This window comes from Carassius carassius, chromosome 10, assembly GCF_963082965.1.
Source record: "Carassius carassius chromosome 10, fCarCar2.1, whole genome shotgun sequence".
Classification (NCBI taxonomy): domain Eukaryota; kingdom Metazoa; phylum Chordata; class Actinopteri; order Cypriniformes; family Cyprinidae; genus Carassius; species Carassius carassius.
In genome coordinates this window covers 30,796,576-30,814,645 of record NC_081764.1, presented here as the reverse complement: position 1 = coordinate 30,814,645, position 18,070 = coordinate 30,796,576, and the positions used below count along the sequence as shown (strand labels likewise).

The following is an 18,070-nucleotide window of genomic DNA, read 5'->3' as shown; positions in this document are numbered from 1 at the left end:
TTCCTAAAAACATATACCATATTGTGATCACTTAAACCAATAAACCCTTAAACCTTCATACTGCACCTTGAACAAGGTCTATCTATATATCTCTGTCATATTACATTTAATAACTTTTTATTTGTTTTATTATTATAGACCATCATTACAATATCATTAGATATTAATTAAAATGACAGGTGAGTAGCTTGCCTTATATAATGTTACAGGATACAGCAGAAACATACAGAAAATAATGGACAGGAAACATTCTTTGCTATTTATCAAACTTAAAATTTATGGAATCTGGCGTTCTCTAGTGGACATTAAAAAACTGACTGACACCAAATTCTGGCGCCTCGAGGGGGTTTGTCAACTATAATATTAGACTCGCATTTAAATCTAATGTTTTGGTGATTGAACTCTACATTTCTATTAAATGTATTAATAGCAATGATTGTTAAATGATATTCAAATAAATATTTATGGAATGTTTAAAAAAAATCCATTAATCTAATCACAAACAGCTGCGATTAGATTCTATTAGCCAGCGCTGAGAAAAGTAACAGAAACCAAGTGACCGTGCTTTTATTTACTACTTAATCAAAGGCCTGGACATTTGTATATATTTTTTCTTGAATAATTACATATTTAGTATTATTTGAATTAATTTGAATTAATAACATTTTGATTCAATAATTCAATAAAAATGTCAGCAAGCGGAAGTATTTAACTCCTAACTCGTTCTGATTGGTCACTTTTCTAACAAGGAAGTGACACCACGAGCAGCCGCGTCCTTGTGAATACTGCCAGCTACTTTATTTACTATCCTAATCTTTTGACATACTATTGCAGATATGAAGATAGATCCTGTAAAATGGAACCGAAATGCGTCATTGGCTTATGCTGTCGGTGTATGGACCATGCTTGGTTACGCATATTACAAATATACGCTCGGAAGCGACAAAGGTGAATTATAACAGGACATGTCATAGTAGATGAAAAAAATCACAGTGGGATTTTTTAATACTAAATAAATGACAATGTCTCATAATTAGAAAACTGTATGAAAATGTATTATTGCACATAATATAACGTTGCTGCTTTTGTTTTGTTTTTAGTTGAAAAGGTCGTCGAAGACAACAGACCTAATGTGAAGATATATGAAACAAAATACACTCGAACTACAGTTATCTACAAGGACCCGGAGGATTCTGTGCCATACACCACAATGCTTTTAAACTTCTTCAGAGGTACATCTGGGAGTCCTCAAGAGAGGGAAAAACAAGAAGAAGAGAAATGAGCACACGGTTTTTTTTTTTTTTCTGACATACTGTCATTTTAAAATAGAATCAGAAAACGAAATGAATGTTTTGGGAAACTGAACTCAGTTGCAGTTTAAATGAGGCAAGAAAGCTCACTATCAACATGAATATAATATTTTGATAATTGCCTTTTGAGATAAGCAACACTTCAAAAATTAAAATGTGCTAAAAGGTTTACTCACCCTCAGGCCATCCAAAATGTAGATGAGTTGCTTCTGGTGAGCATTACATCACTTACTCATCAGTGGATCCTATGCAGTGAATGGGTGCCGTCAGAATGAGAATCCTAACAGCTGATACAAACATCACAATAATCCACATGACTCTAATCCGTCAATTAATATCATGTAGAGTGAAAAGCTGCCTGTTTGTAATACATTGTTTGTAGCTATACCTCTAATACTGTGCTTTTTATTTGAAAAAGAGCTGGAAATACAATTTTGGAAAAAATGTATACAGGGTTCCTATGCAGTTTGGAATTTGATTTGAGTAATTTCCAGATTTATGTAAAAAATAAGGCAGAGTATGATTTTTTTTTTTTTTTTTTTTTGCATTTACAGACCTTTGCCCCTATTTAGTTTTCTGTAATAGAAAATTAAGAATTTAATAAAAAAATGAATGAATTATAATAGAAGTGTGTTTTCCTGCCAGCTGTTTAAAGATTCTTTAGTGATTGTCAAATACAACTGAATGAATTCAAGATGCACCTTTTCATTATACAAAAATGCAGGTTATAAGCATTTTGGGTTTCTTCTCACAATATTCATAGCACCGTATGACAGAGCCTTAAAACAAAAAACACTAATTTTTCCAGTAACCAATTAAATTAATTATAGTCAGGAATATATTTCAAGGGAGTTAATCATTCTAAAAAAAAAAAAAATGCTTTATTTTATTTTCGTCCACCAGGGGGTGGAAGCGTCGGTGTGCGCAGGCGCTCGGAGGGGCGGGGCTTCGTAGAACCCGGAATCATAAAGTGTTTGAGTGTTACACGTGATTGCAGACAAAAACAATGAAGGCGATCGTTCAAAGAGTTACGGCGGCAAGCGTAACAGGTACTGCACAAATCTCATCATTTCACAGAGAATCTTGCTGTCAGCTGGACGCTCATTGTAATGCTGTCGGTTTATTTGTTTACACGATAATGAAGGCGGCTGACAGGCGTGATACACTGCTGTCATGCGCGCTCCGTGCTTTAACACCTTCATACTGCTGACTTTTTAGCCACATTTGAAATGTGCGTTTACATTTTAAAATATACACAGATGATGAAGTCTATGCGTCAGACTTAACTGTTCAGATCAGCACTAAGTATCCCTCACACTCTCTCTGAATCAGTTGGGGAGGAACAGATCAGTTCCATAGGCAGAGGACTCTGCGTCTTATTTGGCATCTCAGTGGTGGACACGCAGAAGGATGTTGACTACATGTAAGTAATGTTCTGTTCGAAAACGAGTTGGCAGTGAGTTCATATGTAATATAATAACATATATAAAAATAACTATTATTATTATTATTATTTTTATTATTAAATTGCATTCGTTACAATTCCTATATTTATGTTCAGTTATTTCACTTTAATAGTCTGGAAAAGGACCTGCACATTGCTATTAAAGTAAAATGACTGATAAAAGCCTGATAAATAAATAATAAGGAGCCTGATAAAAATCCTAATTTTAGATGAAAATTTCAGATGGCACTTAGAGGCTTTTGCATCTGAACTCTTCGTTATATATATATATATATATATATATATATATATATATATATATATATATATATATATATATATATATATTAAAAAGATAAATTAAATGATTAAATGAATTAAATAAATTAAAAGATAAATTAAATTAATGTTTTATGTGTTTAATGTTTAATGTGCATCTCAGAAAATGCTTTATTTAAAACCCCAACTGAATGGCACTTAAATGCACTTAATTCATCTGTCAACTTTATTGTCATTGTTCACAGTACAAGTACAGACAGAGAAACAATGGGTAATAATTAAATGTTTATTTTTGATGTATGCATTGCATTCAATGCATTTGAAAAATAAAAATATTATTTTTCTAAAAAAAAGGAAACTTAGTTGTTCATTTTAAGAGAACAGGGAGTCTTATTTTCCCTTGCATAATTAATATTGCACTTTAATTAAGCAAAAACACATTTTTGGTAGAATACTCGATTACTAAAATATTCGATAGCTACAGCCCTAGTTCTGTATGTGTGCGGCAGTCATCCTCCAGGGGCTGTCATGCCATTTTGTGTTTATTTTATTATTAAAGTTTTGGTTAAATGTTCGCTGGTTCCCACCTCTTCCTTCCAGAACTATGAATTTTTTTACAATAATAATGACTTCTACTGTCTTTTTACTCGTTGCGTCGCATCGCACTGCGTAAACATAAAACCATGTCTGCATTTGTGATCGGAAAAACGACAAACAACAAGCTGTACTCTTCACTGCTCAAAACTCACGTTTGAATCGTCAGTGGCAAATCCTTTACATTCGAAAACATACTTGCAGAATGAGTCAGAAAAGACGGCATTGTAGTCTTCTCTCTCAGGAAACAGTCCTCCATAAAATGTGCTGCACACTAAATATTTGTGTTGAACTATTCTGGAACAGTGTTGTAAATACAGCTTAACCACTGATTCCTAGTTGTGTCCTCTTTTGGAAGGCCAAACAAAGTCATTTCACTTTCACAATGAAACGCACACAGCCTCTTTGCTTCATATGCGATTCATATGACCCCTTTGAAGTATATTGCTTCAGGTCAGAAACTGTGTTGTTGTGATTGGATATGACATCGCTTGGATGAGCGGCCACATTTCATATACAGTTTAAACTGAAATAGATGTAATTTATAATTTGATCGGCATGAAATTTCAGTTAAATTGGTGAAAAGAGACAAGATCACATTAACTTGTGGGTCTGACTGAAAGTATTTGTGAGTATTTGTTTTTGAAAGAAGTCTTACTGGAGCTACATTTATTTAATCAAAAATGGAATGTGAACTGTTAATACAATTTCAAATTACAATTTTCTTTTTACATATATTTTATATTTCATTTATCATTACTTCAATTTTTTTAGTGTCACATTATCATTCAGGAATCATTCTGAAATCATTATTAGAATTCATTTACACAAAAAGAATGAAAATGTATTTCCTTATTTGATGGAACACAAAATTAAATGTTCGTGCTGCTCTTTTCGTTTTCATGCTGCTCACAGTGACTATCTCAAATATTTTCTCAGGGTACGTAAGCTTCTTAACTTGCGTCTGTTTGAGGATGAGAACGGCCCGTGCCTGGAGCAGCAGCGTAATGGACCAAGAGCTGGAGGTGCTGTGTGTGAGTCAGTTCACTCTGCAGTGTATCCTCAAGGGAAATAAGCCTGATTTCCACTCTGCCATGCCGGCTGAACTGGCCCAGCCCTTCTACAACAACATGCTGGAGCAGCTGAGGGAAGCCTATAAACCAGAACTCATCAAAGGTGAGGCTAGACTAGCCGACTGTTAATGCTTTGATTCGTCTGATTGGGATTTGCTCATCGTTTAAGATATTTGTTGCATTTAATGGATAGTTTATCCAAAAAAAAAATTTCACTTGCTCGTTATTTACTTGCTTATGTCATTCCAAACCTGTAGAACACATTTTGTTTCCAGTGTTTTATGTGTGTTAGTTTATGTGTGAGTTTGTGACTGAACTGTTCCTTTAATGCTATTAGTCACTGCTACATTAATCAAACGGTAATTCAGAAATGTACTATTTTACTATGTAGTAAGAGAACAGCTCGAATAGTGGTTCCCCAATTAATTTATGAATCTAATTTATTATAATAAAACATTTAATAAATGAATAACATATTATATTTAAGTATTGTATAAATTGTATTACTTCCATTAAAATGACTAAATACGTATCAGCCAATGTTTTATTAAGGGAAATAAATAGAATTGTTTGCTTATTGGGTTGAATTTTTTTTGCTGTGTATAAATAATATTTAATATTAATGTTATATATACATATATATATATATATATATATGCAATATAATATATAAATTACATAAATATTGGAAATTGGAAAAGTTGCTGCTTAAGTTTTTATAATAGCAATTTGCATATACTTCAGAATGTTATGAAGAGTGATCAGATGAATTGCATAGTCCTTCTTTGCCATGAAAATTAACTTAATCCCAAAAAAACCTTTCCACTGCATTTCATTGCTGTCATTAAAGGACCTGCTGAGATCATTTCAGTAATCGTCTTGTTAACTCAGGTGAGAACGTTGACGAGCACAAGGCTGGAGATCATTATGTCAGGCTGATTGGGTTAAAATGGCAGACTTGACATGTTAAAAGGAGGATGATGCTTGAAATCATTGTTCTTCCATTGTTAACCATGGTGACCTGCAAAGAAACGCGTGCAGCCATCATTGCGTTGCATAAAAATGGCTTCACAGGCAAGGATATTGTGGCTACTAAGATTGCACCTAAATCAGCAATTTATAGGATCATCAAGAACTTCAAGGAAAGAGGTTCAATTCTTGTAAAGAAGGCTTCAGCGCGTCCAAGAAAGTCCAGCAAGCGCCAGGATGGTCTCCTAAAGAGGATTGAGCTGCGGGATCGGAGTGCCACCAGTGCAGAGCTTGCTCAGGAATGGCAGCAGGCAGGTGTGAGCGCATCTGCACGCACAGTGAAGCCAAGACTTTTGGAAGATGGCCTGGTGTCAAGAAGGGCAGCAAAGAAGCCACTTCTCTCCAAAAAAAACATCAGGGACAGATTGATCTTCTGCAGAAAGTATAGTGAATGGACTGCTGAGGACTGGGGCAAAGTCATATTCTCCAATGCATTTTCCAGCACGATGGAGCACCGTGCCATAAGGCAAAAGTGATAACTAAGTGGCTCGGGACCAGAATGTTGAAATTTTGGGTCCATGGCCTGGAAACTCCCCAGATCTTAATCCCATTGAGAACTTGTGGTCATTCCTCAAGAGACGGGTGGACAAACAAAAACCCACTAATTCTGACAAACTCCAAGAAGTTATTATGAAAGAATGGGTTGCTATCAGTCAGGATTTGGCCCAGAAGTTGATTGAGAGCATGCCCAGCCGAATTGCAGAGGTCCTGAAAAAGAAGGGCCAACACTGCAAATAATGACTATTTGCATAAATGTCATGTAATTGTCGATAAAAGCCTTTGAAACATATGAAGTGCTTGTAATTATATTTCAGTACATCACAGAAACAACTGAAACAAAGATCTAAAAGCAGTTTAGCAGCAAACTTTTTGAAAACTAATATTTATGTAATTCTCAAAACGTTTGGCCACGACTGTATGTATGTGTGTGTATATATATATATATATATATATATATATATATATAACGAAATAAAGTATTCTACTTTAAATTAAACTTTTTCTGACAATTTAGTTAAATAATCGAATACCTGATGACAGACAAAACTGAGTGCCAGTAAAAGAATTTTTTTTTTTTTTTACATGACTTATATATAGGTCATATGTTTACTTGAAATTACTATATTAACATATAATGAAAAATATTTTATATGCTTCAACTTAATTGAAATGCTGAAAACATTTATTATATACTATACTCATATATTTATTTCACAAGGCTAGAGTGTTGTTTTTACGTGACGTGACGTGACGTGACATTCAGCCAAGTATGGTGACCCATACTCAGAATTTGTGCTCTGCATTTAACCCATCCGAAATGCACACACACAGAGCAGTGAACACACACACACACACACTGTGAGCACACACCCGGAGCAGTGGGCAGCCATTTATGCTGCGGCGCCCGGGGAGCAGTTGGGGGTTCGATGCCTTGCTCAAGGGCACCTCAGTCGTGGTATTGAAGGTGGAGAGAGATGAATGTGTTTTTAATTCATACAGCTTGTATTGTGTTATAGATGGGCAGTTTGGTGCAAAAATGCAGGTACACATTCAAAACGATGGCCCTGTGACCATTCATCTGGAGTCTCCTGCTGGCCCTACAGACCCTAAACTGGTATCCAGCTTTGATTTGCAAGGAAATACATGCCTTAAAATGATCTTCTGCAGAAACTGTAAATTATTTAGTTCTTATTACTGCATGAATTGTTTTGGGACTATATAAACCCATTAATCTGTTTGCCTCTCTTCGTTTTTTGTTGATTTTATACTTCAGCTGTCTAAACAAGAGAAGCAACAGCAGCGGAAAGAAAAAACAAGGTCAAAGGGCCCTTCGGAGTCCAGCAGAGAAAAGGCAGCGCTGCGCTCGAAAGCAGCTCCCTGCGCCAGCAGCGGAGCAGAGGGAGATGTGTCCTCTGAACGGGAATCATAGAGTACTTCACTGTGAACTTACAACCACAGTCATTCCTCTAGTGTCTTATTTATCATAATTCAATGATTGATACATTTTTATAAGCAGTTTTTAACATTAATGAATCAAGCTCCAGGGGTTAATCTTTGGAGACTGACACCAAATAGCACAGTTTGCTCATTGTATTTCTTTTTTTTTTTTTTTTTTTTTTCAACTTGCAGATGAGTCCAGCTTCCAATGGAATGCTGCTGTCTTCAGGGATGTCTCTCAGTGCAGCTCACAATGCTTATTACAGTCCCTGTCAAATGCCTAGTTTGTAAGTTAACACAAGAACAAGTGGCAGCTCCACAGTTACCAGTTAAAAAAAAGACTCGGACACATGTCAGTGGTATTTTAGCACCACTTTAAACACAATATCTGAATATTTGCCATGCCATCTAATTTATTTAAATGTATTCATCTCTGTGATGTGTTTTAATAAAAAAGGAAAAGAAAAATGCATGTAATTGATACTTATTGCATAGCTGGAAAATAGTTTTGATCTTTATATATAATACCATCGTATTTGAAGATGCTGTTTAGATCTACCAATCTGAATCATTATTTGCAAGTATATTTTCTATTGCTTCAGAACTAGTGCCAGTCATTAGGGACGTTAGGGATTATTTTTAATGCCACATCAGTAATACCTCAGTCCTTTGTTCACTTCATTTTACTGGTTTGTTTACAAATAAAGCACAATTCGACACTTCAGAAATATTAAAACGAAAAGATGATGCTGTAGCTATTTGATTATATTGGATGGATCTGACAGTAATGTGGCACCATACAAGAGTGAGTTGTTTTTTATTATGTGGTCACTATTGCTTTGTCTGTTATTACAGATCGGTTGATATGTACTATCTATGCGTTTTTAACCTAAATCACAACAGTGTTCATCTGTGAAGGATGAATGCTGTCAACAATACGCAACTGGTAGCCAATCAAAGCAGGGGGCGTTTACATCTGAGTCTACAGTCGTGGCCAAAAGTTTTGAGAATTACATAAATATTAGTTTTCAAAAAGTTTGCTGCTAAACTGCTTTTAGATCTTTGTTTCAGTTGTTTCTGTGATGTACTGAAATATAATTACAAGCACTTCATACGTTTCAAAGGCTTTTATCGACAATTACATGACATTTATGCAAAGAGTCAGTATTTGCAGTGTTGGCCCTTCTTTTTCAGGACCTCTGCAATTCGACTGGGCATGCTCTCAATCAACTTCTGGGCCAAATCCTGACTGATAGCAACCCATTCTTTCATAATCACTTCTTGGAGTTTGTCAGAATTAGTGGGTTTTTGTTTGTCCACCCGTCTCTTGAGGATTGACCACAAGTTCTCAATGGGATTAAGATCTGGGGAGTTTCCAGGCCATGGACCCAAAATTTCAACATTCTGGTCCCCGAGCCACTTAGTTATCACTTTTGCCTTATGGCACGGTGCTCCATCGTGCTGGAAAATGCATTGTTCTTCACCAAACTGTTGTTGGATTGTTGGAAGAAGTTGCTGTTGGAGGGTGTTTTGGTACCATTCTTTATTCATGGCTGTGTTTTTGGGCAGAATTGTGAGTGAGCCCACTCCCTTGGATGAGAAGCAACCACACACATGAATGGTGTCAGGATGCTTTACTGTTGGCATGACACAGGACTGATGGTAGCGCTCACCTTTTCTTCTCCGGACAAGCCTTTTTCCAGATGCCCCAAACAATCGGAATGGGGCTTCATCGGAGAATATGACTTTGCCCCAGTCCTCAGCAGTCCATTCACTATACTTTCTGCAGAAGATCAATCTGTCCCTGATGTTTTTTTGGAGAGAAGTGGCTTCTTTGCTGCCCTTCTTGACACCAGACCATCTTCCAAAAGTCTTGGCCTCACTGTGCGTGCAGATGCGCTCACACCTGCCTGCTGCCATTCCTGAGCAAGCTCTGCACTGGTGGCACTCCGATCCCGCAGCTGAATCCTCTTTAGGAGACCATCCTGGCGCTTGCTGGACTTTCTTGGACGCGCTGAAGCCTTCTTTACAAGAATTGAACCTCTTTCCTTGAAGTTCTTGATGATCCTATAAATTGCTGATTTAGGTGCAATCTTAGTAGCCACAATATCCTTGCCTGTGAAGCCATTTTTATGCAACGCAATGATGGCTGCACGCGTTTCTTTGCAGGTCACCATGGTTAACAATGGAAGAACAATGATTTCAAGCATCATCCTCCTTTTAACATGTCAAGTCTGCCATTTTAACCCAATCAGCCTGACATAATGATCTCCAGCCTTGTCCTCGTCAACATTCTCACCTGAGTTAACAAGACGATTACTGAAATGATCTCAGCAGGTCCTTTAATGACAGCAATGAAATGCAGTGGAAAGGTTTTTTTGGGATTAAGTTAATTTTCATGGCAAAGAAGGACTATGCAATTCATCTGATCACTCTTCATAACATTCTGAAGTATATGCAAATTGCTATTATAAAAACTTAAGCAGCAACTTTTCCAATTTCCAATATTTATGTAATTCTTAAAACTTTTGGCCACGACTGTGCAATCTGCACCTGGAACGTTCTGATGTGGGGGCCCAAACAGGACAGAAAATAGGCTATTCTAATTTTATGATGTTTTTTATGTTGATAAAATTGTAAGTGGTCCTCAGAGAACAGTTCAAAATAATAATAATAATAACAATAATAATAATAATAAAAAGTTAATGACCCCAGGGCTATTTCATCATAGCAAGTCAGTGTTTGCTTAAGCAACCAAGGAAGTTGCACGAAGTTTAGCACCTTTAATTATTTAGCATTTATTCTATCAAATTATTTTGGATGCCTATACTATACCACCCATGACGTGCAGCGTCGGTCACGTGATCATGTGACCGCGGATTGTTGGTGTGACGCGCCTGTTAAACTGTCAGAGAGTAGCAGAATCCCTGGACTGTTATTACTGCAGACACATGTGCTAATGTGCTGGCCGGACTCATAGGTAGGTTTATGTAATATCAATTTTCTATTACAATATTATAGCATAATTAGTTAAGTTTTGAATGAAGTTGTTTCAGTTCGCATTGGGCTCTGTGATTTTATTGACGCATTAAACCTCTTTTTTTCAACACTGTAATTTATTCCAAGTGTTTAGACTTTCAAGCTGCAACTTATTCATATTCGTCATATTTACTTATTGTTTACATGCATAACACGATATACAATCAAACATTACGGAAAGTTGGAGGAAGATGTGTTAGGTATATGGTGGATGATAATTGTGTTATAATAGCAATAAATATAAATTTTTGCTAATTACTTGTCAGCAAATGTTAAATAAATTCCTCTCTAGGTAAGTAAATGCACACACACACACACACAATATATGTAAACATATTTATATAGGCTATATATATATATGTAAACATATATATATATATATATATATATATATATATATATAACATTGTATTTAAAATTATGATTTTACAATTAGCTGTTAGACAAATATATTGAATAACTGAAAAAAAATTAGATTCATCTGAAAAGTGAGTTTATTATATGACTTTTATACAGGCATATGAATATATAGAAATATTTTTTTTAAATGCCTATATATTGTATTTATGAAGAGAGCATTGTAAAATAAATACAGTGCCTGATATGAACTCTGTAATCTTTGCAAGCTTGCTTTACACTCAACTATTACAAAATGATTTGTGCATTTTAATGTTCCACTAGTCAATAACACAGTTACAGTGAGTACAATCATGGTTCTAGTCTGATTGTGGGATCTCCAGCACTGATAGTGCCAGCATGTACTTGGTTTGCACTGAGGGCTGATGCATTGATGTGGTCCATCTTTGTCAGGAATTTTTCAGCATGTATCACATCAGATTGCTTCTATGCACTGTAGTGACAGGAACAAACAGGAAGAAATGTGTGCTTGTGCACAGAAAGAGGGTAGGGAGCTGTAGAGCATTCACCCTCCTGCAGAAAACAGACTTTTAGCCTCAGACCTCACTGCCTTTTGATAAATGTTTCTATGAAATATGCATGTGTATTTCTGTGGTTTGGGTTATTAAGAATTATGTTTTTACACTGGATATGGGAACATCTTTAAAATCCTCTGGTCTAAATGTCACTGGTGTGTGAAATGGATTACAGTATGTGTAAGACATGCTTCCTTTTTCTGTGTGTTGTTGTGTGTGTGTTGGTATGTTGCTGCTTAGCATGCATATTATTAGCATACTGGCTGTTTATTTGTACTTATAAATCATCATTAGTCTGCATGACCATATTTTAGGTCCCTTAATCCTTACCCATATTTAAACTTAACTACCTTAAAAACTATTAATAAGCAGTAAATTTGGAGTTTATTTAGGGAAAACTCTTAATTAATAGTGAATGTGTTCCCTGTTGTAAAGTGTCACCGTATTTTTTATAATTGAATGTATTTTTATTGACATAATAAAAATGTATATACTCTATATATTCAATTATCCATTCATCTATTCAAAATATATTTCTGAAAAATACATAAATTAATTCTATAGATTATGTATATACTTGTATAATAAAATTTAGTAGGCCTTTTTTCAATCTCAAAGCCATTAGGATTTAAAATAAATAAAAACATATATATATATATATATATAAACTTAACTGTTTCCAAAAAAAATATTTAAGTTATGTAAATTATATTTTTATTTATTTGTCAATGCCTTTTGGGTCAAGTCTCAAAGCCATTGGCATATATAAAAAGAACTAAAAATATGTATATATATATATGTGTGTGTGTGTGTGTGTGTGTGTGTGTGTGTGTGTGTGTGTGTGTGTGTGTGTGTGTGTATATTAAAATGTAATATATAAACCTAAATACTTCTAACTATATTTTTAAGTTATGTAAATTATTAATAATAATTTAGATAATATTATTAATAACATACAGTCTTTCTTTTTCAGTGTCAAAGCCTTGTGTATGTATTGTATCCAGCACACATGGCAAGTCTTTTAGTGTTAAAAAAAAAATAAACCTTTAAAAAAAAACTGAAGTTGTTTGAGAGAATGTCCACTTGTGTATGTGACAGGGGATTTTATATACTCTTTTAAAAACCCTCTAACTGTTTTTTTCAAAGCCAGTGTATTGGTCATATCACATGTGTCTTTGTCTGATTGCAGCTGTGTTACACACTCACTCACACACACACACTAGTTTCAGTTCAAACTCTCGCCTGACTATGGATGTCCCAAAAGACAGAATCAATAGTGTGAAGAACACAACAATGCTCCATTGATATTGCAATGCAGAAAGCGAGAGGCATGATTTAACACCTGCTGCTTTCATAAACAGGATAACTTCCCCGATCTGTAATTAAGAGTCCAGTCTGTTCAATAAAGCTATTTTGCAGGTGACCTGGAGTGTGTAGAATATGATTATACTGTATTTTATATATAGTGCCTGTACTAACCACACAGTGTTGCTCAAGCTCAAACTAAGCTGTGTTACTGATCTGACCACTGACTTCACTGTATGTTCCTATGAATAACTTCTGCAAATTGTGTTTTAAACAGCTTTGAGGAAATGATCTGTTTAAGATCTTGTGCTTGCATCTGTCTGTATATGTGTGTGCGGCTTTATTTCTGTGTACTTCTCTTAGTGTTGTATAAACTTGTTAAATCATCTAAACCAACAACAGGTATGTTAGACCCTATACCATCTAAGCTCCTAAAAGAGGTGCTTCCAGAAGTCATAGATCCTCTTATGACTATTATTAATTCCTCATTGCCATTAGGAAATGTCCCCAAAACCTTCAAACTGGCTGTTATTAAGCCTCTCATCAAAAAACCACAACTTGACCCCAAAGACGTAGTTAATTATAGACCAATCTCCGATATCCCTTTTCTGTCCAAGATAGTAGAAAAGGTGGTATCCTCACAGTTATATTCCTTCTTGGAGAAAAATGGTATATGTGAGGATTTCCAGTCAGGATTTAGACCGTATCATAGTACTGAGACTGCTCTCCTTAGAGTTACAAATGACCTGCTCTTATCATCTGATCGTGGGTGTATCTCTTTATTAGTTCTATTGGATCTTAGTGCTGCATTTGACAAAATTGACCACAACATTCTTTTGCATAGACTTGAACACTTTGTTGGCATTAACCTAAGTGCATTAGCATGGTTTAAATCGTACTTATATGACCACCATCAGTTTGTAGCAGTGAATGAAGAGGTATCATATCGATCACAAGTGCAGTATGGAGTACCTCAAGGCTCAGTACTAGGGCCGCTACTCTTCACGCTTTATATGTTACCCTTGGGAGATATCATCAGGAAACATGGTGTTAGCTTTCACTGTTATGCTGATGATACTAAGGTCTATATTTCTTCGCGGCCCGGTGAAACACACCAATTTGAAAAACTAATGGAATGCATAGTCGATATAAAAAACTGGATGACGAGTAATTTCTTACTGCTAAATTCTGAAAAAACTGAAGTGCTAATTATAGGACTGAAAAACTCTGCATGTAATAACCTAGATTATTGTCTAAGTCTTGATGGCAGCTCTGTCAATTCTTCGTCATCGGTTAGGAACCTAGGTGTGCTATTTGATCGCAATCTTTCCTTAGAAAGCCACGTTTCTAGCATTTGTAAAACTGCATTTTTCCATCTCAAAAATATATCTAAATTACGGCCTATGCTCTCAATGTCAAATGCAGAAATGTTAATCCATGCATTTATGACCTCAAGGTTAGATTATTGTAATGCTTTATTGGGTGGTTGTTCTGCACGCTTAGTAAACAAACTACAGCTAGTCCAAAATGCAGCAGCAAGAGTTCTTACTAGAACCAGGAAGTATGACCATATTAGCCCGGTCCTGTCAACACTGCACTGGCTCCCTATCAAACATCGTATAGATTTTAAAATATTGCTTATTACTTATAAAGCCCTGAAAGGTTTAGCACCTCAGTATTTGAATGAGCTCCTTTTACATTATAATCCGCTACGTTCTCAAAACTCAGGCAATTTGATAATACCTAGAATATCAAAATCAACTGCGGGCGGCAGATCCTTTTCCTATTTGGTGCCTAAACTCTGGAATAACCTACCTAACATTGTTCGGGAGGCAGACACACTCTTGCAGTTTAAATCTAGATTTAAGACCCATCTCTTTAACCTGGCTTACGCATAACATACTAATATGCTTTTATTATCCAAATCAGTTAAAGGAGTTTTAGGCTGCATTAATTAGGTAAACCGGAACGGGAACACTTCCCATACCACCCGATGTACTTGCTACATCATTAGAAGAATGGCATCTACGCTAATATTTGTCTGTTTCTCTCTTATTCCGAGGTCACCGTAGCCACCTGATCCAGTCTGTATCCAGATCAGAGGGTCACTGCAGTCACCCGGATCCAGTACGTATCCAGACCAGATGGTGGATCAGCACCTAGAAAAGACCTCTACATTCCTGAAAGACAGCGGAGACCAGGACAATTAGAGCCCCAGATACAGATCCCCTGTAAAGACCACAAGAAACAGATGATTCTTCTGCACAATCTGACTTTGCTGCAGCCTGGAATTGAACTACTGGTTTCATCTGGTCAGAGGAGAACTGGCCCCCCGACTGAGCCTGGTTTCTCCGAAGGTTTTTTTCTCCATTCTGTCACCGATGGAGTTTCGGTTCCTTGCCGCTGTCGCCTCTGGCTTGCTTAGTTGGGGTCACTTCATCTACAGCGATATCATTGACTTGATTGCAAATTAATGCACAGACACTATTTAACTGAACGGAGATGACATAACTGAATTCAATGATGAACTGCCTTTAACTATCATTTTGCATTATTGACACACTGTTTTCCTAATGAATGTTGTTCAGTTGCTTTGACACAATGTATTTTGTTTAAAGCGCTATATAAATAAAGGTGACTTGACTTGACTTGCTGTGTATACTAATTAAACATATCGCTTCAGAAAATAACTGTTTAATAATTTCAAGAAGTGTCAGGCAGACAGGGCCGTTTGTGGAAATGATTACAGCTTCTAGAACCTAATCTCAGGCTTACAGACAAACCATTCATCCGTTATCATAATAACAGACATTTCATAGTATGACTGAATATGAAGGGAGACAAGAGTGCAGCAAATACAGTATGAATGAATGCATCACTCATACTGAAAACAGATTTTACAACAACAATTTTATATCAGAGTCATCTTATTTAGTGATCCCCATGCCTCTTTTGACTTGCAGGACTTTAAAACAACAAGAGCAACATGGCAATGAAATCGTTATTACAACCCAGCCGGATGGGCAGAACTGGTAGCTTTCTTCAGGTAAGATTATCTTTCTGTGAACATTTCTATATCTGCATCTTCTATATCTTCATAATAAAATTGAGCAGGATCCTGAAAAATCAAGGGCAGCATTTGAAACTTCGAACATTTTGTGTTCCACTGCGTACATTCACTGGCTGTATATAACAGTGGACAGTGTCTGTGTGTGTGTGTGTGTGTGTGTGTGTGTGTGTGTGTGTGTGTGTTTGTGTTAATAGGTAATTTAAAAAATTACAAACTTTTTATCTCACAATTCTCACTTTTGTTTTTTCCTCACACTTCTGTTTTTTTTTTTCAGAATGAGATATAAACTCAGAATTGCAAGAAAAAAGTCAGACCTGTGAGTCAAAAAGTAGCAATTACCTTTTTTTATTTGTTTTACTTTAAAATGGGAGAAAAAACTATTGTGAGATGTAAAAAGAAAGAAAAAAAAGTAAGAATTGTGATATTTAAACTCACAATTATGAGTTTATAACTTGCAGTTAAACACTTTTCTTATGGCTGTAATGGAGCTTATTTGCATATCTACTGTCGTCATTGAAGATCACATGTAAATACTTGCATAAAGAAATGCTGTGATGGTTGGGTTGGGTTGTGTTGTCATGGTAAATCCCATTTCCTGTCGGGGGAAATAGATTAAGAACACAGGAAAGTGACTAACTTTCTTCCTTCTCATGGATGGATGTCCAGCGAGGCTGAAGCGGTTTCTCTTGTTTTGGTCTCAAATAAGCCTTTTTCAGCTCGTTGTTGTTGTTTTTGTTGTTTTCAGCTTCCGTTTTTCCTTCACTGTTCTCTGCAGGTTTCCTGGCAGTTTACCTTTTTTCAGATTCTATATTATCTAAAGGGATATTGCCAAAGTGGATTTAAAAAGACCGCTACATTAATTCACCTAGATGTTTTCTGCTGGGACAAGTAAGATTTTACTTTTTCTGTCCATGTGTAGCTTGTCGATGCATTTGCATTGTCACTGGGTGCATTGGAGCAGCAAATGGTTCATGCTGCGCAGAAAAAAGACAGAGATCCAGACAGAGATCCAGACATGTCTGTGCTCATAGAGTGAGTACACATTAATATACAAATATCAAGAATGCATTAAGACCATCATTGTACAGTAAGCTAAATAACAGAGCATTTAAATTCAACAATAGCTGTACTTTTAACTGTACTTTTAATAGATGCATTGCTGTTTATGTACTGTAATAGTAAAGAACCTCTGTATGTTTTGAAGTAGAGTCCAGTAGAGGACGAAAGTCTAGTCAGTCTTTCTAATGCCTTTTCTTCCTTTAAAGGACATAAAACAACACTACAAGACAACCCACTACACCCATTTTGTTCTCTGTAGGATAGAAGGAGAGATGAGCGCTTTGTGTCTACATTATCCTGCAGATGATGGGGATGGTACGAGTATAAGTGTCAGTGTCTTGGACAAACTGATACATACACACCCCATCTGGCTTCTGCTTTCAATTGACCAGCAAGAGGCCACTGGCATCCTACTGCAGCAACCAGATGGGGTAAAATATGTTAGGGAGCGAACACAAAGACACCAGACAGTTTTTTTTTTTAAGAAATTAAAACGATGACAGACTCATTTTTTGGTGAACTGTCCCTTTAAGAACTACTGCATAAGCATTTTTTTTTCTTTCCTGTCCAGGTGTTTTTAGTGTGGAAATCATCTGTCCTCCAAAAGAAGGTCCTGTCATTCCACATGGATGGTAGCTCAGACTCCACCGTCATTCACATCCCTGTAAAGCAGAGTCAGTACAGTATGTCAGATCCCTTATATCATATTAAGCCATAACTGTTGTTGACAGCTCACATCTTGCCGTATTTACTTCTGTGTACTATATCACCATCAGCTCAGGATGTTTGGCAGTGAAAGACGTGGGGTTAATCTGCTTTTATTGGGTATCTATCTTTTTTATTGTTTGTTGATACCAAGCAGCTTGTTACTTTCACGTGCATGCAGTGGTGAGGTCAAAGACCACTTGGCAGTGACTCTACACTCATGCACTTTTGATATCATTTTATAAATCTCTGTTTTGAGTCAGAATGGGAAGTTTTCCCCTTGTTTCACAGGT

The 18,070-nt window shown here is 36.1% G+C and overlaps 1 protein-coding gene and 1 pseudogene across 2 annotated transcripts in view; both read left to right on the top strand.

The window, feature by feature from the left end:
* The first annotated feature begins 733 nt into the window (after positions 1-733).
* Positions 734-8,139, top strand: LOC132152168 (D-aminoacyl-tRNA deacylase 1-like; annotated as a pseudogene).
* A 2,395-nt stretch (positions 8,140-10,534) lies between these two features.
* The window catches only part of LOC132152167 (ras and Rab interactor 2-like), a 19,979-nt gene continuing 12,443 nt past the window's right edge, over positions 10,535-18,070 (top strand). Inside the window, exons 1-5 of one of the 2 annotated variants that reach the window (XM_059560927.1) lie at positions 10,535-10,647; positions 15,907-15,989; positions 16,933-17,045; positions 17,332-17,503; positions 17,644-17,755. In XM_059560927.1, the coding sequence (XP_059416910.1) occupies positions 15,930-15,989; positions 16,933-17,045; positions 17,332-17,503; positions 17,644-17,755 (457 nt within the window). In that variant the 5' untranslated portion in view covers positions 10,535-10,647; positions 15,907-15,929. Of the gene's footprint in view, positions 10,648-15,678; positions 15,990-16,932; positions 17,046-17,331; positions 17,504-17,643; positions 17,756-18,070 lie in introns of those variants that run through there. The other variant, XM_059560926.1, reaches the window with a different exon arrangement.